The following is a 26,550-nucleotide window of genomic DNA, read 5'->3' on the forward strand; positions in this document are numbered from 1 at the left end:
AAAGAAGAAAAAAAAAAAAAAACCCACAAAAAAAAAAAAAAAAAAAAAAAAAAGCTTTTGCCAAACCAGTTATTATCTACCCACATATAAAGCTAAAGGCAAGCAATCACTTTTACAGGGTTTCAGAAAAGAGCTTGGGACTTGGGTTGGGAAAAAATATTTCCCAAATTTTCTTGGTGCCAGGGAATTTTGCCAAAGCAGGCAAGGAAAGGGCTTTTAAAAACTTTATATTCAAGATACCTCCATTCACACTGCAGTTCTTGGGACCAAAATGTGATTTCTACTGCCCTTCTGGCAGTTGCTGGCTGTAAAGACCTAAATAAACCATAATTTACCTTCCCGCAGTATATTTCTACCCTTATCACCACCTTAAGATGCTCATTTGCTTGATTTTTGACCCTTGCAGCTGATCCAGGATGCTAAAAAAAATTAAACAAAATGTCTCTACTTACTGATACGTATTAGTATACAACTGAGCTACTTCAAGTGAAAGATGCTATAATTTAAATTTTACCCCGATCCATTGACCTATCTGCTCTCTGATTTAGAGGATCTCTGCATCATCTGACATTAAGCATTTAATAGCAATAACATTGAAGCATGTGATACAGGTATACTTGTAAAAAATGTCTCCTGGGCACGGGGCTTCCTCCTTGGTTAGACATTCAAGAACCACTGTAAGGCTATTTCTGGGGGGTTGTTTCTGGGCATGTCCACGATATCCAGATCTTAACAAGTTCACTCACCTTGCCTTCAGCAAGGTGCTCTCTACTATGTTAGTACACTTACAGAATCACAGAATCATCCTGATTGGAAGGGACCTTGAAGACCATCCAATCCAACCATAACCTAATCTCTCTGTTCAGTGCTTAAATCATGTCTCTAAGCACTACATCTATATTTCTTTTAAACGCTTCCAGGGATGGTGACTCCACAACTTCCCTGGACAGCCTGTTCCAGTGCCCACTTAAGAACGTGGTTAAATCTCGAAGCATCATTTTAGTGTTTATTTGGCAACTGACACATTACCCAAGCACATACCTGCTGGCTGTATCTCAGAAAGAGATGCTGTAAATAGCTGAGCATCTTTACATCAGAATAAATTAGAAGTTGGCATAAGGGATCTACAGTTTTCTGCCTGTGCTTCTCTCCCTAATTTTCTCAGTGCACAAAGCAATACGAACTGTGATCTGATCTTGTTCATTAGAAGAGAACAAATTTGTGTGAGCACAGGAAGCCCATCATGTCTCTGAATATAAATAGACTAGGAGGAAGTTGAGCCACATAAGTATTTCCTCAGATTTTACTTCTCGTGTAAAGGAAATTAGCTGCATTAATTCATAAAAATTATGTTCCCTGCTATTGGGAATCCTGGAAAGAGGTGGATGGGGAGGGATCACAGGAGGTCACCTCCTCTGCTGCTCCCCCCACACTCCAACCAGGGCCACTCTCTGGGCAAGGGGAGCTTGCTCAGGGTCCCATCTACTTGGAGTTTCATCTCCAATTAATTTTTAGGACTTTTTTCTGAAGTTCTGCTGATTATTTTTTATCAAGTGTATTTCCTAGTTGTTCTTCTCATCTCTTACAGTTTTGTGATGGAGGCCCTTAGCATGCTTGTCAACCTTTTACCTGTATTTAGATGTAACTACCCAGTGCTTCCAAAATGGAACAACAGCCTAAAGGTGCCAGTGGAACAAAAGCTAGCTGCTCTCTGAAACCTGCTGGAATCAAACAGTTGAGACTTTGCATTTCAAAATTAGTAATTCTCACTAAAGCTAGGGTAGTTCTGACTTTTGCCAAAGGCAAACAGCACTGACATTTTTGTTTTCTAGTGTCAGGTATTTATTACAGATTGTTTATCAGGACACACAGGGGCATGGATAGTCAAAACCCTCTTCTCTGAAGGGAGAACAAAAATTGCGAGCAGCAAAATTACTTTATTATTTCCATTAATAAGATGGATTAAATTGCAAAATGGCATACAGTTCTTACAGTTTTTAATTTGAAGATTTTTTACACTTAAAATATTTATTTGTACTCTGAACTTGTTCTATAAACAGACAGGCTTTTTTAAAAATAGCCTGAAGATCTAAAAAAAATAGAATAATTAAAAATCCTGATCGTAACTAGATTTAAATTTGTGGCTTCAAGGAAAAATTGAGATGCTCTTGTGAACCTGTCTTGAGGAAATTTTAGAGGCAGAATGGGATGAACAAGTTCTACATTTTTTTGCCAGTGCTTCTGGTATATCAAGCAAGCACAAATTCATCTATCTTTGAACGTAATTAAAATCACCTGGCTCTTGATGAGAAGCCACCATAAACATACACCTTAAAAAAGAAAAAAACCAGCATCTGTAGAGCATTGATTATACCAGACTGTGTGGTTCATTAATTTGGAAAAAACTATTAGCAAGCCAGCCAAATTTGACCACTAGTAATTTATACTATCCAGTTTGGACTTATTTAATTGATATCAGCAAATCATAATCCTTAGCAAACACTAATCATTATTCATCACATTAGCAAAATGAATAAAAGCAATCTTCCAGAATCAGATAAATACAATTCTTTTCAGCTCCCTTTTGTTTTTCAGGCTGCAGTCAGGAAAACCATTGAAACCCTGCTGCATTATTTTCTGTGACTTTTTCTTACACAGTTCCACATCAGATTCATTCTCCCTAAAGCCAGCATTAGATACCTCATCTGCTTATCCTCAGAAGCACTTGCAGGAACTATCAAGAGGTTGTCAAGAGGCAGAGGACGTCATAGTCTATAAGAAGCAAAATATTGGTTTCCTTGCAGATGGCACCCGGTTTTATCTCAGCAACACACGAGCTTCTAATCAGTGCTGTTAAGAAATCTTAGAGACCAAAAGCCATATGACTTGGATTTCTGTAAATCTGACACAGTTGGAGGCAAAGCCATAGTCAGAATTAATTTTGCCTGCCATTGTCAGCCTGGGTACAAGTAACAGAATACCTGGGTTCAGATCTCTGATATGAAGTGCCTTCATAACACGCCTCCTGAAATACTACGCTCTTAGGTCTACATGATACTTTAAAAAATAAGATGTGTGAAATATTCACTAGTACTTCGGATGGCACTGAAGGAAACCAAAATCAGCATAACAAGACTTACAAAAAAAAAACAACAAGCAACCAAAAAGGCAAAAAAGTCATGACCATCTCAGTTGGATGTGTTGCAGGTGGTCAGTGCTAATCAGGTGCTGGTTATGGGTTAGCAATCCTAGCAAATGCCAGCAAATCCTACAAGCAGCAAAACAATGAGAGACATACTTTTGTTTCCTTTGTCTATACTTTCTCATTAGAATTTAAAAAGCAGCAGTCAGGAGCTGTTTAGCATTCTCATGCTCTGACACTCAAAACCATCCCCTATTAGCATCAGTGTCTGGATTCAACTTTGAGCAAATTTTATTTTATTGAAATTTGCCTGGGGGCAAAATCCCAGCACATAAAGTGCAAGCCAGATAAATTAGTGTTTCAGAATATTCAGTATATTAAAATAGCTGTGTTTTATAACAGGAGCTGCTCTTTGGTATTGACAATAGACAAAATGACTGTCTAAGCTCAAATGTGTCATTTAAAATTAAATCCATGAAGGTTGTCACTACTTCAACTTTTTTCCAAAAGTTTTACAAGTCAGCCAACTTCAGCTAGAAGCCTCTCAAAAGGAGAAAAATATTCCAAATGAGAGAAATACTTTGCTCTTGAAACCACAAAACAAACTTTCCTATACATATGTAAAGAAAAAATTCAGCTCCTCTTGGCTGAGGGGTGGTTTGGTCCCCTCACACTTCAAAGAGCTATATTGAAAGCATAATTCTAACTCTTAGTCAGACTTAGCTGCAATAACCTCACATCAGGTTAGCTGAGACTTACTTGGCTTAAGAAAAAACCCAGCATTTTTCTCTAATGCAGTAACTTACTAGTGTAGACTTCTTCATGATAGTTATTGTGCCATAGCCATTTTTTATTACCTGTTTTCATGGTTAATTCAAAACCTGGGCATTCTTGATTTAAAACAAACTTATTCGAGTCTCATTCAAAAGGTTTTATGTCATCTCGTACAACTTTTTCTTTGGAGGACAGGGAGGTACAAAGATTTACAGCATGACATCCTGCCCCTGCTGCTCCACTTGGAGCTGACAATCTGTTTATTCCCACCCCTGGAAGCAGTGGGAAGGACACCTCCCTGCCCCCACTGAATTAGCACTCAGTTTCTGCTGTTTCTACTCAAATTTTTGTCGTCTGTTTCTCTGCAAAATTCAAGCAGAGCTTTGTTGGTCACGGTAGAGACAAACAGCCAAACTGCAGATTTCTACCAAATAATTTAAATAAACCTGGTTTAGGTTTACTGGAATAAGAGTAATATAGAGTAATAATAATAGCGTTAAGTAATAGTAATATGGAAAGTAATATTGAAAATTATACTGAAAGGCAGTGGCTTTCAATACCACCCCAGTGATCCCTGCCCTGGAGTGCAGTTATATGTGGTAAGAAACTCTCAGTGTAAGATAGGACAAATACTGGTTTTGTAAAAGATGCAAGCACCAGATCTATGTGCTTCTTGTATATTAAAAAAAAAGCAACAACATAAACAACAACAACAAAACAATGTTCAAATGGCAAAGAATAAGGCCTGAACCTTATTGATTACTTTTTCAAATAGATTCATTTCACTCTTGTTTTTCTTATCGGTTCATGTGTTACAGAATTTGATACTTAAATGCTAAATAATCTTGCTATCTTATGACAGACAGTTGTCCTCACAGACAGTAACTGCTACTTACATTGATGACTTCCCCAAACTATTTTTAATCTTAATACAGCCTCTTCTGTTTCTTAAAATAATAAGAAAATCCAGCACTTTTCATTCTGTCTCCATTGCTCCCTTTGGCAAAATACCACATCTGCCTTGCAAAGCCCTTTTTCAGTGGCCACCTTTCTTTTAACTGGTATCTTTGATCTTCACTGCATAGTATGAGGGTGTTCAGATTTAATAAACAACATTTTTCATACTGATTGTCCTGACAGGAAACACTCTCTTCCTATCATATTTACAGTGTGGGCAGCAAATATCTCCTTTTCCCCCTTTTTAGCAGCATGTTTGAACTTGGCTTTAAGAGCGCTGAATCAAAAGTTGATTGCAACAATAACAGAACCAGCCCATGCCTATATGGCTGGTCATTTTTACTGGTTATTTCCTTTCATTTCTGTCTAACAGAAAATTCAGTATGTTGCTGTTTTGCCTCACAGCCTCTGGCCGACTGAAGTGCTCAAACTGGCTGAAATTCATAGATTTTTGACCTGGATTCCCCTGAAATAAAAAGACCGAGTGTGATTAGAGGTTGGAACTCCTAATGCTAGAGGAGTAGATGCTGACAGCAGATGCCACTCAGGGAAGCAGACCATCTCAGCAGATGGGCAGACATGAAATGTAAAGGCTTTTCCTGGCAACATTGGGTTTTAATATGATAGAAATAAAATGCCTCGTCAGTAAAATGTAACCAGACAGTTGCTTTGTAGTCATTTTGGGTACATGGTTGGTAATTCAAAGTCCTGCTGCCTTTGCAATATTAATTATTCTGTGCCTTGTTACAGCAAGAATACGTATCAGAGCAGCTGAACGTACCACACGCAGCTGGAGCAGCTCGGAAGTATCAGCTCCTCTATGTACAATTTAACATCAGCAAAAGACAGAAGAAAGCAACTCTGTGGGTCATTTCCAGGAGGCTAGTGCATGTGTCAGGCGAAAATAGAGAGTTTTGGGGTGTTTCTTTCCCTTCAGTGGCACATGTTGTGTATCTCAGGGTAGAGAAGCCGTTCTGAAGAGCTGGGAGCTGCAAACGTGAAGTGCCTCGGGGAAGCTGGGGCTGTGAGCACTGCACTGAATAACTTGTTCCCATTGAAATTCTCTTGTCCAAGTGGTTAACACCTTTTTAATCAGGCCATTTATTTCAGTACCAGAACAAGTACTGTGAGTTGGAAGATGATTGTATTTAATGGCCAGCAGATTCCTTATCTAGGTCTGTATCTTTCTAGGTGTATATGTACATTTTTATAGATATGTATGAATGTATATACACAAGTTTCAGTGTGAAGGAACGCATATGAAGCACACATAAACATAACATACTACTCATAGCACTCACAATACATATCTCTGCTGTGAGCAGGGCTGTGATACTCAGTCACATCCTGATGGCATCAGAGCTGCTATTTAATTGAGAACTCCCTCTCTCAAATATGGAAGGTAGCTAATCTCTGCTGCTTTGAATATCACATTTCAACATGTGTATGAAGTAGAAATTTTGATAGTTGGAGCACAGGTTAGGATGTGTCTGTTTCACTGGGTGTTGAATTTTCTGAGGTGGCTGAGTTGTCTGATGTCTGAGGAAAAATAGTATTTTTAGTGTATTTAATTACCACTCAGGTTGTTTATCATGTTTTCTAGGCTAAATTTTTCAATCCCAGTTTTTGTTATTTTGACTGTCCCCTTTATTAATTGTTAACATCATCTTTTGTGACAACATCCAGAAGGCACTCTTTTATAAATAAAAAATAAATATATAACCATACCTTACAGAGGTGCCATAAGGCTTAATTAGTTCATTTTTGTAAAGCATTCTGAGATTCCCAGATCAGCATCAAATGTTTGTTATTAATTATAGGCTGTACTGTGTATACTGGATGATTTCTTAATTTAATTCTCTTCAGGCATCCTTAAAATAACTCATCTTGTAATGCCTTTATTCTTTTAAATTCCTAAAGCATGTTGGCTCTTGGCTCAAGTAATTCTGTATACATTTTCCTGTCACTTACTGCATTTTTAGTTCTGGAATTATTTTCTTTCTACGTAGTAACTTGAAAAAACAGCCTTTTACTGTTTTTCCTGTGAATTCTGCTCTGTGGATTATTCTCTAAAAGAAGATCTTGTTTAAACATTATATGGTGTGGGGTTTTTCCTGCAGTGGGGGGTGTTCGAGTAATTTACTTGGCTTCCCCTGGGAAATTTGCAGAGATTACATGGCACTGCTGTGATTTATCATTTCTACTTTATTTCTTACTCATAAAGCATGCATTATTTTGTGTTTACCTTCAGCAACAGATCACAGGAAATTTCATCATCAATCAAAGCACTTTAAAATGGGGAGAAGTGATGATGTGACAAAGGCCCAGTCAGCAACTGTGGTTATTGGAAGGTCATTTATCGCTTCATTGTGTCGTAACACTTCTCATTTTATTGTTTTTCCCAGGATCGGGTTCATGTCGCTTTAGTTACTCAGATCCCAGCATCACCGTGTCCTACAGTAAGAACAGTTCTGCAGATTGGACTCAGCTGGAGAAAATTAGGTTTGTTACAGCTTTTTAATCATTTTCATGCTTTCCGGCTGAGCAGGTGGTGTTTAAACTTGGCTCCTTAAAAACTTGTTTAAATTGTTAACTTTTCAGTTCTTGCTTGTTTGTACACTTCAAAACATGAGGGGTGAAATTATGGCCCCTAAAGCTACTTGCAGAACTGCCACTGGGTTTGGTAAATCACAATTTCATCCATCACTTATGTGGGAGGCAAGGAAGAGAATGACTTCAGAGTTAAAATGCAACTCTGATAACCAGCAGGTTCAGGTGCCTGAAAAACTAAAACTTTGATGACTTTTGCATTTAGCACCAGTTTTAATGTCAGTAAGAGCCAAAATTTAGTGTTAAAAGTTTCTACTTTGCTAGGATAACACATTCCATAAAAATAGTTTATAGCTTGGTATGAACACCTGGCTCCTAACACTCTTCTAGCAACAAGATTATGGTGAATTATGTCTTGCTTTTAAACAATCTGGTTTACATGGAAGTGCAAAGGATTATGAATGGTGATTTTAAAATCTTTTATTGCAATGTGCACACCTTTAAGGAGACAGACACTATTGGAGATGGATTTTTCTAAGAGAGCAGAATATTTCTTAAATAATATTAGCAAAGTTATTTTGTGCATTGGCACAAACATATACATAGTTATACAGCTGGGGAAGAAAAAATGCCTTTTGTATGTCATATCCTCATAGCATCTCAGCACACCTTCCTGCATTACTTTAGTGTCTATGCCACAGAGGTGATTTTCTTGAGCTTGTTTTCAGTCCATCAAGACAATTTGCAGAGCAAAAGGCTACTTAACTTCTTATGAGTGAGCAAAAATCTCGCTGCAAAGCTGTGGATTTCAGTATCTCATCCTCCCACTCCCACAAGGAGAGGGATTATGATTTCTTTGACAAAGGCACAAATGATGAACAGTTTTAGTAAAACAAATGCTTATCTCAGAAAAATATAAAGCAAGAGTAACTTTACTGCAGCCCCTGGAGTTGCCTCAGAGTAACCACCTGATACCTGTTATTTTTCTCACATTGGTGCAGAATTATGCACCTAGTCCGTAACATTAGTTCAGTTACCCTCAGAGCTCTGCAAGCCAGGAAACTCAAGAGTTGTGAAGCTGCAAATACAAGTCCATGAAACCTAAATTTGTTTAAATCAGTATGTATATATTTGATCTGTCTTGCTTGGAATGCTGGAGCTGGCAGTAGAAAACAGGTTATGAGAGCAACGTGGTGCAAAGTGGAGAGGATGTATTATGAAAGGATGCTCATTTCTCCTGTGGTCTGTATGAATAAGTGTTTATTTGAACGTGCTTTGGGGGCTTTCACTGAAATACATGCAGCTCCAGGAAGTGTTGGGAGAAGTGGGGAGAGGTGGGACAGGATAGCAGCTGTGAAGGGAAGGTAGTGTGTTGTTGTGTCCATGTGTGTTGCATTGGTGGGATTTCAGCTCTGGACTCCCAGGAGGGAGGGGAAGGCAAGTGCTGTGTGTGAGCTCAGGGAGAAGGGAGGACAGCACCTCAGAGCAGTGTTGCAGGTGACAGACATAATATTTAGCAAGTGCAGGAATATTTGTGGGGGCAGGTTCTGGGTGTGAATATGGGCCAAATGCAGTCACTTTTCGACACTTCTTGCTAATGTTTTACCTTACAAAGAGAAGTTCCTCTAATTTTTACTGTATAAGCAAGTGGTTGGTCCTTTTTTTCCTTAAAGGCTTTGATTTGTCTCTGACAAACTGTTAACCCACCAAAGCATCACTACAGGCAGAGTAAACATTGAGTAACTGACATCTTGCAAACCCCAGCTTTGTACCTCCTTGCAACCTGAGGTTTGAATGTAGGTAATCCACTTGCTGGCTGCCTAAAAGACCCCAGAAAAGTAATTCTCAGCATCCCTCCCTTGCCCCCAGAACTCAGATCTTTCATTGCCAGTAGCAATGCAACGACATTCACCCAGAGCTTGGGGTGAACCTCAGTCCTTTCACAGCTCTGAGGACAGCTCTGGGGAGAAGAGGTCAAGGCCCTGATCATTGCCTAATACCAATACTCCAGGTCTGCCTCTCCTCCCCACATTTTGCATTTTCAGCAGCAAGAGAGAGAACAAGTGAGTTGCTTCTTCTGTATTGTTTTTGAAGCAGAGCATGAAAGGCAGCCTGGCCCTCCCCATCCACAGAAAAAACCTGACAGCAGGGGTTTGGGACTGGAAGGACACATTTGTAAGAGAAATTTCCCAGCTTTTCCCTCCAGCCATTCTCCTCTATCTGAATCTATGAGGGACTAAGGCCCCACAACTCAGGGAGTTTCTTTTAGTGAAAGCTTACTTTTGTAAAATGCTTTTTTAGCATTTCCTTTTGGTCAAGCCTGCAAAATACCTGGCAATGCCCAGTCACTTACGAGCTGTGATCAGCATCAAGTATGAATGTTGCCCTGCTCTTTCTTTCTGCTGCCCAAACATCTGCATTGATCTGTTATTTACTGCCTTATCTTGCACTTTCTTTGAAGCAAGGCTGCCTGTTTGAGTTGTATGTGAGCTGCCTGGCACAGTGGGACTCTGCCTCGGGGCAGGTATTTTCTGATCTCCATACAAGATTTATCCACATACAAGGGATGTCAGCATAACTGTGTCACACCTGGTAAATGTGTTAAATGAGGGAAAAGTGTTCCTGGCTATGGCTTAAATTTGGTCTAATTCCATATAATTGTTTTCCAGTGCTCCTTCCAATGTCAGCACAATTATCCACATCTTGTACCTTCCTGAAGATGCTAAAGGGGAGAACGTCTTTTTTCAGTGGAAACAGGATTATGTTCCCCCTGGTGATGTGTATGAAGCCTGCTGGGCACTGGACAATATCCTGATCATAAATGCTGCTCACAGAAAAGTGGTTTTAGAAGATAACCTTGATCCTGTGGATACTGGCAACTGGCTTTTCTTTCCTGGGGCCACAGTTAAGGTTAGTCTGATTTTCTATGGCTTGATGTTATTATTACTCTTGTATGTAGAAAAGGACAATAATATCTAATCAAACACTGAGCACACAAAGGTGTTTAGGCCACTCCATCTGCTTCAAGAATTGGGCTCTTTTTTACTCTGTTTTTACGTGTTCTCTGTCCCTCTGGGACTTTCTAGAACAATGCAGCTTCTCTGCCATGACAAAAACCAAATGACAGTTTATACTGTTATGTCAAAGATCATGTAACAGAAAATGGGAAACAGCTTCCTTTTAGAAAAACAGTGCAAAATTTTGACACAAATTCAAGTCTCCCTCTTGGATACTTTGAAATCTGCCTGTTTGTTTATCTTGGTGTTGTTCAGCTACGACTACTTGCTTTGTCACAAACCATCACAAAAAACTCTTTTCTCATTTTTTTCAACAGTGCACATCACCTCTCCATTGCACAGCATGCATTCAGGTGGTAGCTGCTCCTTAAAATTCTCTTTTTCATTAAGATTCTGTTTTTATATATGAGATTCTGCAGGATAGTGCAACGTTTGGAGAAACTCTAAGGAGCCCTGCAAGATGTTTGTGCATGAAGTTCCTTCCAATGTAGAGTGGTTGATCTAGAAATCAGTTTATTCTTGCTTTCTATGTTTCTAAGCAGCCAGAACTTGAACAGCAGATGACTTTCTGTTTTAATCCCATATTTCATTCACAAAAAAGGCAGTTTTGATGTTGGGGTTCATTTATGATGCTGGTAATGGTTTTGGCATTTGCACAGGAAACAGATGTCGAATACTGAGGGCAGTAAAAGATTGGTTATGGCCTCATCCTTTTCCCACAGAACCTGATATGAATGGCCTGAGATTAATCTTTTTAGAAATAAATGCTCCTGCTAGTATCCTCATAACACCTGTATATTGACTTTTTTTTACTTCAGAAAGACCATTTAAACTACAATGATGAAATTTTTGGATGAGATTTTAGAATCCAATAGTGACCTGTGTACTTAATGAATTAATTTTCTGTGATCAGTTCACATTTGTTGTGCTGTCAGTATTATCTCTGGATTTCGAAATTCAGCCCACACATGTGAAGTTGTGAAAGCAAAGCAAAGATTAAATTGCTTCTCTGCTGGCCAAGACTTAAGTCTCCTTGCTCCTTCTGAAAGAGTCACAAACAGCATCTAAACTTTAACAAGGAAACCCCTTTTTAAATTGGTTTTTTTTTTTTTCATTTTTTTATTTTTGCTTAGTGAAACTCAGCTAGTTTATGTTGATACAGAACTATGGTTACATGAACGACAAAGGGCCCAAAATCAGCATTTAGTGCTCCTAGACAGAAATTCCGTACAAGCTCAAACCTTATATGAGAAGCAAATGGGGATCCACCAACCTGCCATTCTTCCGAAGCCACCTTCTGTTTTAGGGACAAGTGAAATGTGCATCTGTCTGTCCCCAGCAGACAGTTGGTATGTGTAGCTACTTACACCAGGTTAAGGCAATGTGTAAGGCTGTGGTGTAGCCACACTAGATTAAGGATATGGGTGACATAGTTTTTATTCTTCCTGGGACCCTGTAGTTATTTCAAATATTTTCAGTCCATTAGATTGTCAGCTGAGCACCCCTGTGCTCAAATTTCACTCTTAAGGTTTTTGTCCCAGTTTTTCTCAAATTTTCAGGAATAATTTTGCCAAATATTATTGTAACAGATTTTGCAATGTGAATTTCATGTTATGTCAAAAGTAAAACTATAAATTGGGTCAAGATTTACATCTGATTCAGCATAGACCCTGTCATAGCATAGTAACACTAAGAATATTTGTGGGGTTTCTTTTAACAGTTTTCATGCTTTTCTGGTTTGGAACATTATATGTAACTTTACAAAACCTTGTAATATTTTCTTTAAAATATCAGCATAGCTCTAATCTCAGTTCACCACAAACACACTATTTTGTATAAATAGCAAGGTGAGAATCTTTGTACATTGTGCTAATGACATTACATTGATTTTAAATATAACCACACCAGTCATCTCTGTTTTAAGCAGTATCTGCCAGCAGTCAGATACTTTGGCCAGTATAATGGCAGAATGACAGCAGCAATAGGTGGTGCATCTTCGCAGGATTCCTAATGTTGTTAATGCTCTCAGGCTGCAGGAATTCATAGAAACTGGGGGAAGATTTTAGGGTTAGATTTCTCTATCATAGCTAGAGGTATTGGCCTGCAGGAGAAACCTTAACAATGCTGCAGGGATAGCTTGCATTAAAGCTGATTCTAGTTCTCTTTTTTCCTACAAGTCTTTTTGCTTCTCAGACATCTAAAATTTGCTAAATAATCATCATATCTGTTCAGAAAATCTATGTAGCAATTTTAATTTTTCACTATGTGAGCAACAAGTGTCATTGCTATATTTTGCTACCTTTTATAACTCTCATTTATGTGCTTTTTAAAGAAATTTCCATACTCACAGTCTATCATTATGCCCAACTCCATTTCAAGCTGATTTCCCTGCCTTACAAACCTGTTTGTGCCATACAAATTTCAACGCATATCCTTCTGGCCTCTGTCAATTAGGATTTTAGACAAATTTGCCTTAAAGGTCTTTCTTGAAGTTTGTTTAGACTTCTTCACTGACTTCCTTCAATGCTTCTCTGTATGAGTTTCCTTGACAATGACAATGAATAGTCACATTTCTGGATGTCATTTGTTGTCTAACTAAGTTTTGATTAGTACATTCAAAAGTGTGAATCAATTATTTCCCTAAATTGTGCCCCAGAGATAAGTGATTTCATTGGACTAAGGGAATGAAATATTCAGAAAAACCAATAAGGAACAAAGAAGCAAAAGAAATATTTCTAAATTTCTTTCCTGTACTGAGGTTATTTTCTGTGTTTATCCCTTTTTACTCTCCACCTTTCACCATCCAGAATGATTGATAACTACATATTTCTCAGGTGGAAGGGTAGTATCAGCCTGAGATAGCTCATCGAACTGACAGAACTGAAAGAAGAGGAAAAAAATATATGCTTGTTTCTGGTAGAAAAGGAGTAGAAACAGTCTTCCTCTAAGTGTTTGTTTTTTCTCTGCTAACTTTTAGACTGCCCCAGCAGGCATTGCTCAGATGGTGGAACCTTCTCCTTGGAGGCTCTGTGACACATCCAGGGTAGTGAATGAAGCAAACAAGGGTGTGACCATAGAATCATACAATGTGTGGAGTTGGAAGGGACCTTTAAAGGTCAGGTAGTCCAGCCCCCCCTACAGTGTGCAGGGGCCTTTTGAGCTAGATCAGGTTGTTCAGAGCCTTGTCAAGCCTGACCTTGAATGTTTTCAAGGATGGGGCCTCCAGCACCTCATGCACACCTTAGTTGTTACAACACCCCTTTGCTTGGTTTTGCCTTGTGCAATCTCCCAGGCATTATCTTCAAGGGATGTACAGTCATGGATGGGCCAGGGACTGTTTCCAGTTGGCAGCAGGGATGACACCACTCATCTGGGAGGAGAGCGTTTGCCCAGATGGATGCAAACTCTGCTGTGTCATTTGCTGTTGAGGTCTGCTTACCATTATGGTCCTAGCATGTTAGAACTGTCCAGCCCAGCCATCCCTTCAGCCATCCCAAAACTTTTAAAGGAATTCTCATTTAGTACCATTTTGTTTCCCTAGTGGATTATGCTATTAGTAGTTCAGAATAAATGTTACTGTTCTTCAGCAACTTCTTTCCCAATAGTTGCTCAGGAGGAAGCTTTTTAAATTTTTGTTGTACCTGGTATGTCCTCTTATTGGATGCTTATCAAGTTGCAAATAAAGTATTTTTTTAAAAAATAGCAAACATTACAATTCCAGGAGCTTTGCTGGTGAAACTACTCAGATGAACAGCTGCCTAGATTAGGAAGTTAAAAAGGCAGCTGAAATGAAGTGCTACCATGAAGACCACTGTGGGTCCTGGGTGAGGTTCTGTGATGGATGCAGCCACTGCAGTGAGCAGCGCAACTACTGCTGATTATGCACCGGTGCATTCACTCCAGTTTGGAGGATTTGGACAGTGTGTTCTCAATGAGCCCTCGTGGGAACTTGTGTGTTCCCAGCTTGGGAAGTGGTTTCTCCTCCTCTCCCAGCCTGCTTGAGCTTGGACCAGGCATCTCTTCACGTGTCTTGCTGCGCGCAGGAGCGGTTGCTGCTCGTTTGCACGCACATGGCTGGTTGGAGACGCGGCTGGAACTGGCTACTGAGACAGGAAGCAAGCTGAGAGTTAAGCCACTGAATTTGTATGGTTTGGTTCCAAAGAAGACAGCAAAGAGACAAACAGGACACCGTTAGCAAGGCCAAGCAACCCTTAGGAGATTAATTGGATCCACTGGAATGTATTTATATGTTTTGGACTGCGTGAACAGGATAAATTCCTGACTATAATTCAGTATTTCCAGTGACAGCTCTGAGTGTGAGCACAGCCTTGCAACCAGACGTGGTTAAGATGTTGCACTGGTGGTTGAGATTGCTGCAAGGCATGACAACAGCTGTGCTCTGAGAGCTGTTAAAGGTTCGCAATACTCCTTAGCTAATTGGGGAAAAGATGTAGTCTTCTTCCTTCAGTAATGTTTCTTGGATTTCTACGCCTATAGAACAGAAAAGTGACCTCATTTTTAGTGGATGCTTCATGTATCTTGTATATTTGACCATACATTTTTGTGGTACAATATTTGCCAAGCTTTTCACTTTTCTCTGATTGCCCTGCTCTGAGATTGAATGTGCAAGCTCAAAAACTGAGGCTGAGAATGCAGACAACCTCAGCAGTCTTATAGTTCATGTGCTTTGTTTACATGAATATAGCATTGAGACAAAACCACCTGTCTCTGGAATTTTTTCACATCTGGGAAAAAGCTGTATAGATTGTTAGAGACACTATAGTGGCAATGTATTTGCTCATGATGTCTTAACCCACCTTGGAGAAGAGTCCAGTTACAGAACCAGTGTCTGCAAATACTCTTCATTTGATGGCTGAAGGTTGCAGTCCATCCAGTTAGCCTAATTTCTTAGGTCTGCAGGACTTGGGGGTTTCACCTGAGGTTGTCAGTGCTGCTGGGCTGTGAGCATGAAACCGGGCATGGCGTGGGATGGGGGTGAGTGGGGAAGATCTGTGCCAGCCTCAGTGAGTAAGCTGAGTTTAAGACCCGGGAATGGTACCTAATACCTGTTATTGACTTCTATGGACATGACCAATAAACCCTGAAAATGTTCCAATATCAGTATCCTGCCAGAGTAAGTCCTTTAAGTAACAGGTCATCGCCATTCAGCTCATTTTAATTTTCCAGAAATGCATGTCAGCTTAGCAGAAGAGAAAGCTGTGTAAGAAGAGTGTGGGAGAACTGAACAGTCACACAGAAAAATACGCTGAAAATGTGTCCACAGAAGTCCGTGACCTTTCACCACACCCTGAGCACATGAGGGCTGTGCACATCCTAGGTCTGCGAGTCCTTCCTGAACCTGTGTTGTTGTGTGTCTCTCAGCAGGGAAGACAAGCACACAGGCCTAAGAGTTTGGCAAAAAAATAAAAGGCTGAATTAGCTATTCCACACCCCCAGCTCCAGAGTGGATTTCCAAATCTGTGAATACTCTGTTAATTAATAGGGATTGCATTGGATAGTCTTCTTTCAAAACAAACATCCTGATATTCCATATATATCTTTGTTGGATTTAATTGTGCTGAGCTGAACATTTTTTTTCCTTTTTTAAAATTTTAAATCCTTTTTTAAAAAGGGTTGAGGTACCCACTGTCTTAATTAGACCAAATGTAGTTGTTTGCAGGAGGAAAGGTAATGCTCTAGGAATGAGAATGAAAATGGCAGATTGAAAAAGCTATGACCTTATATTGGACAAAATTCTACAGATACAGATGCTTCTGACAAGACTCTTGTTTTTTAGTAAGATATAGCAAGGCAGTATTTGGTCTATGGGCCAAACCCAGCCTTCTAGCCAGCTGCTTTGCCTTGCAGGAGCCCTTATCCACCACATCTTCCTGGGAAGAGGCAAGCAGGCTTCCTGCTGCACCTCATCTGAGGTCCATTCCAGCTTCTCTGTGGGTGGAAGAAGTAGTGTGAACAGGGAGGAGAGGCAAAGAAAGAAGAGCAGGATGCACAAAACCTGTCCACTGGCTCCCTTTTGTGAGGGTGGGGGCACTCTGAGCTGTGCCCATGAGGAGGCATCTCTCTGTCTATCCGTAGGACTGAATCTAACCCATGCATGGAACTTGTCTTGCTTTTTTTTTTTTTTTTTTAATAATCACACTTCTAATTAGAATAATAAGACTTAGATACAATGCCTGGGGGTCATTTGAACTGATAGGTTGTTGACTGTGGTGCTGTGAGTAGTTGAAGCAGCTGAGAGTCGTTGTCAGGCAGCGATGCTGAAGCCGCACCTTTCTCCATGCCAGTTCCCCGTGGCTCAGAAGTGTGGTGGGGGTGGCAGGGAGCCAACGTTAGCTCTGAGCTGGCATCAGAGCACCGGGGGTCTTTCCTGCCTCCTAGAAGGAATGAATTTGGTCTCTGTGGGTCACTGTGAGATGCACATTAATAAAAACTACATGAATTGACCCGTTAGATGCCAAAGAATAGAAGCTACTTGAGTTGATTCTTTCTCACTCTAATTTTACAGTGGTGTAAATAGACATCATTACGTTCAGAAGAACAGATGAGGTTTAATCATGCTCACTGCAGAGTGCTAGAAACATCAGTAGTTTCCAATAACACAGAGGAATAGTTCAATTCATGCCAGTTAAATGACTCATTAAGGAAATTGGTCATCACCGTGACCGACGTTGTACAAATATCATGAAATGTCCTAGAAAATTAAGGACGATGCAAATTATATGAATCACTCATAAACAAGCAAAGTGTTTTGAGTACCAGCCTTTGAATAACAGTTTGTAATAGGAATCAATGAGTGAAAACACACTTTCTAAACTGTTACTACGTCACAGGACAAGTTTCATCCCATTGTTTTAGGAAGGGAAATTGCACTATAACCTTCAGTGCACCTGGCCTGCGTGTGCAGCCAAGGCTTTCGTCCTGTAACCTACACTAAATGATGTAAAAATGTAGCATGTGGGAAAGATTAAAGCCCTGTTTATCTCATGGGAGAGTATTCTAATCACATTTTGCTTTTTCCTTTCGTTAAAAAAGGGACTTGAGGCCAGAAGTGTTAACAGTCAAATCCACAGAATTTAGATTAGAACTTTTCCTAAATTCTCTCACCATACCTTTGCAGGCTAAGACTTTGCATACAGAGTACAATTGCATTAAGACTGAATCTATCCTTGTACCTGGTATCATGTCAAAATCTAAACATGTTTAAAACCTGCGTGACTCATTCCCAGAAAGACACAATATCTCATTTGTTACTCCATTGTCAATGCTGCTTTAATTCATTTTCTTCATCTTTTTTTCTTGTTCCTCTGCTTCTCATATCTCATCTGTTTGCATTGCCTAGATTTTAATTTTTTAAAAAACCCTCTCCTCTCTAAGGAGCAATCTGAAGTGGCAAAAATAATCACTTAAAATATTACAGTCATTAAAAAATTGGCTGTGGTCAAAGCCATGAATTTTCAATTTGCTGACAAATTATATTTTTGTTTCCTTTTCAAGTGTGTTTAGTATTTGAATAGCATACACCAGCCAGCCTGGCTATCAGAGATGCTCCTCCAGCTGGGTGGGCTGCGTGACAACTCCATAATGGGGGAAATTGATGGCCCTCTGCTCATGTAGAGGTGAAGGCACACTGGGCAGATTTCTTTCCATCTGCCATCAGCCCTTTGCAAGCTGGCACTGCCCAAATGCCCAACACATTCATTCCAATGCAAGAAATGTCGCCAAAAAATAAATGGTGAGGCTACAGCTGTCTAGAAGAATCACCAGGGCCATTAGGCCCAGGAGAGGTAACAGGAAGAGGGGCATCAGTGTTTGTCTCTGATAAAAACCCAATTAAATGATAGTAAAGATGACTGTGGGTACTTCAAAGACACAGAGGCGAACAGCATTTCCATGTTGAGTGTTCTCTTCGAGCTCCAGGAAGAAAATATGCAACACCTCAGCCAAAAACTGTTACTCTGAAGAATTTCACACTAGTGTTTCCTGTTGATGCTTCACCAAATGGCATAGTTGTATAATTTAGTTTCCCTCTGTTCTGCTCTCCAAGTAAAGAAATCCTATCCTATGAAGCCAGGAGGTATTTATTGATTCACAAGTTTGATTGGAACAACTGGGACAGAAGCTGGTTTGGATGAACTGCAGTGCTTCTGTCTGCATTTCCAATCTTTGTCTTTTGAGCTTCTAAAAATCTTCAGGGCTGTGTTATTAGTTGCAACTGTGCTGTAGGCTGATTTGGTTGACACTTGTGCTACTTCACATGTCAAGGGTGAACAGGAGGCCTCCAGAGATCCCTCCCAGACAACAGGTCAAATGTCTCCTTATGTGGTGCTTTCATGCAAATCTTTAAAAATATGGAGAACATCCTGGCATGCTACAAGATTCAGGATCCCAGATCTTATTTGCAGCTCTTAAGCCATCTAGGTGCTTTAGAAAGTTGGTCACTATTTATTTATGAAAAGATACAGTTGGAAAGTATCTGCTTCACCTAATTTAATTTCTTTGCTTTTGCTGGCCAATGGTCTTGAGTAGTCCCAACTGGAACCCTTCTGCATCTCAGACAAAAAAGAGGTTTTCCTAAAAGTCCCTACCAAAAAAAGGTGAAAGCTGTAGGTAGAAGAGGAAATATGTAAGAAGTATAAAGTAGGATAAAGAGGGTAAGAGACTTTTGGCAGAAGTTTGATTTTGGAACCATACACCGCTCTCTTCCATAGTCTGTGTCTTTAAATTATTAGCTAATGTCTTCATAATGTACAACAGAAAGCTCACTTGAATTAGTAAGACTTGCTGGTTCTCACAGACAACTCAGCTAAGAACTGTACTCATAGGTTAGAAATACTCATAGATTAGAAATATTCATAGATAACAGTGATTTTAGCATGAAACTGTATTTTTTTGTAGTTGTGGTACCACTGTAATATCAAAGAGCCCTGAGCAAGGAATGAACCACTGTTGCTTCTTCAGACACAAATGAAAAAGCCTGTGTCCCCAGAAATTGCCATCCATTTATAAAAGAGGAGAAAGCTGGAGCCAGGGAGATACGGGAGTAGAAGGAAGTGCTGCAAGAGGGGATAGTGCTCATCCTGTTAAGCTGTGCATTCTGCAGCACAATCAAGGCTTGTGGAGGAAAGCACCAGGGTAGCGTTTGAAGGACATAATCTTGTGGGACATTTGCCAAATGTGGTGGGCAGAATGGGCAAGGGCATGCAAGTTTGGTCATCTCACTAGCAGACATAGTAGCAAGTATCACCCATCAAGGAAGTGACACATGAGGTGGTGTGTGTGGAAGGTGGTGGAGGCAGGTGAGGCTGAGCCATGCTAGGCCTTGAAATAGGGAAAAAGCAGTGATACCCTAATTGTCCAGTAGACAAACTTCAGAAACACAAAAAATTCAGAAAGCAGACTAGGTTGAAAGCAAATCAAAGGATGCTGAGATACGGGAATGCATCCAGCCAGTTTTCATTTTGCCCTATTCATGCAAAGCAATGGCTTTACAATTGCAGCTAGTGAATAATAGCATTGGTAGTGCCAGATTAAATTAAACAGGTTTTTTTTTCCCTCTTGTGGTGATCACAGTCCCTGAACAGAACTTGGCTTCTTTTCATTTGGCAAGAGGCAGGAGATGTTTATTTAGGAGTACAAGAGTTTACTTATGGCAGGCTGATAGTCCCACTCCAGTTGCAAACAATGGGAAGTAGCTGCTGTCGTGAAGTGGCTCCATTCAAGTTCCTGCAAGTGTCCTACGTTCTATGATGTGGGTGACTTGGGAGAAAACTCTGTTTAATTAAGGTTCTCAGATTTGTCAAAGGATTTATTCTCTAAATTAATTTTTCCTCACAAATTAGTTAACTGTTCAGTGTTCTAATTTGTGCAAGGACACACTAAATGTTTCATATGCTTTTAATCTCCTTTTAAATGCACAATAAAACTCTGCTTTATTTCTGGACCTACGACTGATGCTTCCATGGTAACAAGAAGTACCCTACAAGTTGCTCTCATTTAGCCTCTTTAGTTCCAAAATTTGCACAGTGAGCTAATTTGTTCTTATCTTATAAATCATTTAAATTTAAAAACCGATGAAACAGAGAAGAAACTTTAATCTTAAATACATAGGGAGATCTGCAGTATGTCCACTTCTGGGGGAACTTAATCCAGTTAGTTTCAAAACAGAGTACATGTTCATTACACATCTTTTAACACTTTAGAATGATTAAAAAAACCTGTAAAATTCAGTCCTGAAGTACTGGAAGACTACCTGCACTGCAAGTATAAAGCCTTTAATTTGGGAAAGAGGCAGCACAGTATGTAAATTGTACTTCAGTTCTTCGTTTCTAAAAGCTTGGATTCAAATCCTGGGTTGAACCCAAGAGAAAATGAGTCTGATGGTTTCAATTCAGTCTCTAATCCATTCAAGCCCTAGTACAAAACCACAAAATAATCCAACACAGTCAGCAGCCTCCTGGATGTTGAGAAAGGCTGACAAGGCAGTTGGGGGTGATGCCAGTGAGGAATCATCTCCTGTGGAGCTTCTTTTGCTCCCAGAAAATTTGGCTGAGTGTTCTTTGATGTTATTCACCCCTGAGCAGCCCATGAAATGTAAAAAATAAAACCAAACAAAAAAAAGCCACCAAAAAAAACCCCCCAAAAACCAACCCCCCCCAAAAAAAAAACCCCAAAAAAAACCAGTAACAGCAGTGAAAAATACAGATTGCTTGGAAAATGGAAAGAAAAATATTGAAGCTTAGTGTGAATTGGAGGGTGAGGAATAAACAGGTGAGGGAAATGTGGCAGGTAGGAGAGGATGAGGTCATGAGCAGAGGAGCCTTGGTCCTTTCTGGGGCAGCATGGCTGAGGCAGGTGGGGCTGATCCTCACCTGCTTCTCCCATGTCCAGAATCCTAGATGGTAGCACTGAAGCAAAAATGTACCAGAAAATGCTGGCCCTCTCTCAGAACGTCTTTAAAAACCACAGATGTGTTTTGAGCAACTTTCTTACTCTTTCAAAAGGTAGTGAGCTTTTCTTACTGGTTTCCTAGGTATGTAGAATAAAAGGAGTTAAACCCCAGCCTGAACTTTTCTTCTGCTTAGCTGTTTCAAATGAGATTCAGAGCTAACGTGAACAGAGGTTGATTTGAGCCACACGTTGTGTGGGTCATTAACACATAAAATTTGCATAAAATGCATATTCACAGATACTGTCTAGCTGTGTATAAAAGCACAGAGATAGTTTTATGGAACTAATTAAATAAATTATGCTTCCATGTCCTTTTGAGCTTCCAGAAAGGGCTGATCATACACCACTGCATAAACAATTATGTATTCACCCTTTTGCCAAACTGCCCATTTATTTATCTTGACGACCTAAATGGAAACTCCATCAGACGTACTTCAGTAAATATTCTGTTAGACACCAGAAGGACATACAAACAGTAAATTATAATGGAGTTCTATCTGGTTTGTGTTTATTTTAACAGGTGGCTTTCATCAGGCAAAAAATTAGTAATTACATGGCCCGCTATCAAGTATATACTTACATATAACTTAACACCTGAGAAATAAGTAAAGTTTCCAAAGGATTTTCCAAAGCTTTTATGCAATTGTAATAACTATCTCAGTAGGATCTGTTTGTCTATTTTTTTTTCTAAGACATGAAGGGTTATGTGTAAATTAGAACTAAGCTTTAGTCTGGGTATTTATTTTATTGTATTTACTTGACTACTTGCAGATAATAGGAGTTTTGTGGCAGATTGATTGACAGGTAAGGGATACTTCATTTCTGTTCAGCAAATGAAGAATATTCTGAAAAGCAATAAGCAAAATAAACAAATTACTCTTTAAAATTCTGGTGTTAGCAATACCTGTGAGCATGAAGGATAAAGTCAGTGAACAAAAGCTATTCCTCAATTATAAATAACTACATATTACAAACAGTGCTTTTCAAAGAGAAGTAAAATATAAAACTGATTAATTTCTGTTGGTTATAAAATATTTTCTGTGTAAATTTTCCCATCTTTTCAATTGCAGCAGCTACATATATGGTGCACTGTACATATGGTGCATTAACAGAGTAAGGAGACTTGTGACAAAATCTATTTAATTTCTGTGATAAATTATCAACACTTCAGAATCATTCTATTGCTTTGACCTTTCTTTGCAAGAAAGATACTTTAACAGGAATTTATTTATTTTTGCCGTTGAAACAGCCTTTACATTTTTATAGTATGTTTATTTCTTTAAATTATATTTAGCCAGTGATAACAAACATAGAGCTGTAGTCAGTCAACTATAGACCAGAAAGTCTCTATGCAAAAAACAGGTTTCAAGTACTCAAATCTTTTTTAACCATGTGTAGGCACCTCTAAAAATGTAGTCACAAATTAAATTCCTAAGTATAAATTAATTGCTAAGTTAAAGACAAACATACTTGAAAATCATCAACGAAGCCATTTCAATCATGTCCTTTGTTGGCATTGATAAACTAAGTAAGAGTTACAGAATATGACAAAATGCGTTAATTTATATTTTGTAAAATCCCATAGACAAAGATGTATTGGACACTTTTCATTTATTGCCACATCTTTCTCTTTGTTAAAAATTTAATTATTCTCTTAATGTGACACTACCTTGACCTTTTTAAATGCAGACGGGTGAACGTCACCCTTTCCCTTGGCATGTTGTGAAGGGGTTCAGAGAGAGGAGGGCACTGCATGGATGATACTGAAAAGGTCAATGCAATTTGGCATTATTGTACCTGTTTTTCAGGTGTTCAGCTGTCGTAAGGATGCAGAATTCTTGTAATTAATAATTTATTATTTTAGCTTTTCCTTTTAAAGCGACCAAGATTAAAAAAAAAAAAGTTTTAACTTATTTTTAATTTTATCAGTATTTGCGTAAATGCAAACAATTCAATAAAATAGCAAGTTCTCAGTTTGCACTAAGGACAGGTAGACCTTCTTTAGAAGCTTCCATGATCTGTTTCTTCCACACAGATTTTACAGAATTTTAGCATTTGATCAGACACACAAATATAGGATTGGGGAAATAAGAAAATCTGTACTGTAACCTTGATGTGCTCCTCACAGCTTCTTCCAGGTTGATACTTCTGGGAAGTCATGGCAGTCAGGGCACCTTGGGGCAGATGTGTGGCTTCATTTGATGCTGCTGATATGGTATCTACAAAAATGCAACAGGACAAGCAGATGCTTTGGGTTTTCAGGCAGCCTCAGCACTCCAAGTCTGCTGTATCACAAGAGCTGGTTGCCTCTAGAGCTATCTTTTTATGATATTCAAATTAAATATGGCAAATGTAGCCTCTTCATTTGTTCTGTTCAGGCCCAAAGTTTACTGTATAATAACGCATAGCAATTTTACACACAAACATTCAGTCATGGAGATCTGTATTCTACAGCAAAAAAACCCTTGTGCCAACAAAATACCCCCAGCGATATTTGACAGACTTCTGAAGTTATTTGTACACACAGTTGTGTGTGTGCCAGACATACTACTTTAAAATAACCACCCAAGTAGATGGTACAGCTCTTTTCTATATTTTACGATGATCTGCAGTATGTTTGTAAGGAGAAAGGTACAAGGTTAGGACACAACCATCATTGGAGTGGGCCAAGAAAGAGAAAACATTACTGTTCTTTTTTAAATTTTTGTTTAGTTTCAGTTGTCACTGAGCCAGTGGATAACGCAGAGCTCACTCTGAGCTCTGACACTGTGTGAAGCAGGACACCTTACAAACCCAATGTAACCACCTCTCATGTGCTCCTTCTGTCCATAGCATAGTTGCCAGTCTGATGGAAACTCCATCTACTTCCACGGGACAGAAGGCAGCGAGTTCAATTTTGCCACAACCCGGGATGTGGACCTTTCCATGGAGGATACCCAGGAGCAGTGGGCAGAAGAGTTTGAGAGCCAGCCTAATGGGTGAGTCCCCCTCAGCTCTGTAGGGCCATGAGAATAAATAGCTCTACAGTAAATAACAGGTGACTGTGGATTTTAGGAAGGAACAAATTCAGAAAGGCCAGGAGGAACAGTCTGTCTCCAGACCATCCTGTCACCAAAGGTTTTCCTGACAAATCATGTTTGTGAATGATATAGTCACTCTGAAGAAATACATGATGTTGATCTGTTTTTTCATTTTGTCACAAACTCATATCCATATGAAATCAAATTCATTGAGAAATTCATCCCCCTGTGGATCCCTGCTGTGACCCACCCTTTGCAATGAGAGAGCTCCTGCTTGTGCAGAAGCCTGCGGGTGCCAGAGGAGGAGGAGGTGGAGGCAGGACAGCTGAAGCAGCAGCCTGCTCCCACCTTCCAGCACCAAGAACATGGCTGTGCCTGCCCTGCCATAGCTGAGGATTTGGCTGGTAATTTGCTGGTTTAACTTCAAATACATTTGGATTCAAACAGCACCTGTAAAGCCAGATCCAGCAGGGACTGTTTCAAGGGCACAGAAAGTAAAGTAACCTCCTAGGAGAGCAAAATTACTGCTCTTACCAAAACATTAGTGAGCTTTAAAGAAAAAAAATGAATAGTGTTATATACCTCAGTGTATATATCTGACAAAAAGAAAATAACCAACAATATGGTCTTGATTCTTTTTATTTAAAAACATAAATAATTTCATTAGTTGCTGTAACCCCGGGGCAATGAGAAACATACACTGTTAATTTATGGGTCTCTATTGAATGTTGATGTTAACCTACAAAGTGCTCCAGATCATTAGCAGCTGATTCAAATGCTGCCTATGCTGTGCTGAAGGTAAAGAGTACATTTTAAGAAATACATGCTAATGTGTCCTGTGGTTTATTTGTGGCTCACAGAAAAAATATTAACTGTGCACTGTGTCCCAGAGTGAACAATCAACCCATGGCACAGCAGGTGCTGTTCCAGACAAAGGAAAGAAAATGAATATGTTTGTGTTGTGTCTTAGGTGACCATGTGGGATGTGTTTGAGATGTTCTCTTAGTCTCTTTTCATTCTTATTAAAAGGATGGGAGTTTTATATGGGGACATTTGCCCTGTGTGCCCTGTGTGTGGTGTTTAGTTGAGCCAAATCAAGCCAGACCCCTCATCGTCAGCTTTTCTCATCAGGACACCTCCTTTTTAGAATCAATTTCAGTAGTAAATGCTGTACGGAGTAGAAATATGGAATAAAATGCTTATACCATACCCTGGATGGATGATAAATGTGTCATTTCTTCTGAATTAGGAGCATTACAATTTCGCCCTCCGGCAGTGCTCAGCTGCAGCCTGCTGATGCCCCTGCTCCCAGCCAGCACATGCATTTTGCTCTCATCCTGTCTGCAGTCCCAGAAGCCAGGTCTTGACTTGCCACCCTGCATGTAAAATCTTGGTGGTGCAGCAGCCTGCCCTTGCAGGGAGTAACTGTTTTGTCTGAGGTACTAAGCAGCCAGCCCAAGGCCTCATTTTTCTTATTTTTTATTTTTTTTTAATGCAAAGACTAAAGCTTTTTTTTAATTTCAATTTTTATTCTACATTGGAAATGTCCCTCTTTCAATTGTGCTGTAAGAATGGAAGTTTAAATTGCATTCAGCTGTGAACATGCACTGAACTCAAGTGATGTTATGGACTACACCCCCATGGTATAAAATTGTTACCTCCACTGTCCCTCTGTGCAACATTTCTGTGGGGCTTTGCTTTGGAAATTGTGCACAACTGCAAATAGATGAAATTCCTTAGTTCCTTCTTTCATAAATATTTTTTAAATATTATTTGAACAATATTTGAAAGACTGTTTTACTGTATTCAAATAGTCACAGAAACACTTTATGCCTGTGAAGGATGTTCTCAGGCTCCCCTTTGTAGCATTAACTGGAGCCTTGGCTCAAAGGCAAGGAAAAGCATCCCTCAGAAGGAAGAGCAAAAGGAAGCTCATGTGTAGGGGTCACCACCACCTTCTCTGCATAAAATGCTCTCAGAGGTGAGAGATCTGGAAGAGCTCAACAGTGAGGGCAGAGGAGCTTATAATGTTTTAATAAGCAGTTTATTGGTATCTTTTGCGTGTCCCACCTAAAGCAATGGGCTGCATGGATTGTGGTTGCTGTTGTTAGAACCTCACGTC

At 39.5% G+C, this 26,550-nt stretch overlaps 1 protein-coding gene across 1 annotated transcript in view; it reads left to right on the top strand.

Annotated features, from left to right (window-relative positions):
- Positions 1 to 26,550, top strand: part of RELN (reelin) — a 257,122-nt gene that overhangs the window by 113,325 nt on the left and 117,247 nt on the right. The window contains exons 10-12 of the mRNA XM_010004142.1: positions 7,279 to 7,375; positions 10,093 to 10,333; positions 24,241 to 24,386. Coding sequence (XP_010002444.1) covers positions 7,279 to 7,375; positions 10,093 to 10,333; positions 24,241 to 24,386 — 484 coding nt within the window. The remainder of the gene's footprint in view (positions 1 to 7,278; positions 7,376 to 10,092; positions 10,334 to 24,240; positions 24,387 to 26,550) is intronic.

This window comes from Chaetura pelagica, unplaced genomic scaffold (genome assembly GCF_000747805.2).
Source record: "Chaetura pelagica isolate M959 unplaced genomic scaffold, ChaPel_1.0 scaffold141, whole genome shotgun sequence".
Lineage (NCBI taxonomy): Eukaryota > Metazoa > Chordata > Aves > Apodiformes > Apodidae > Chaetura > Chaetura pelagica.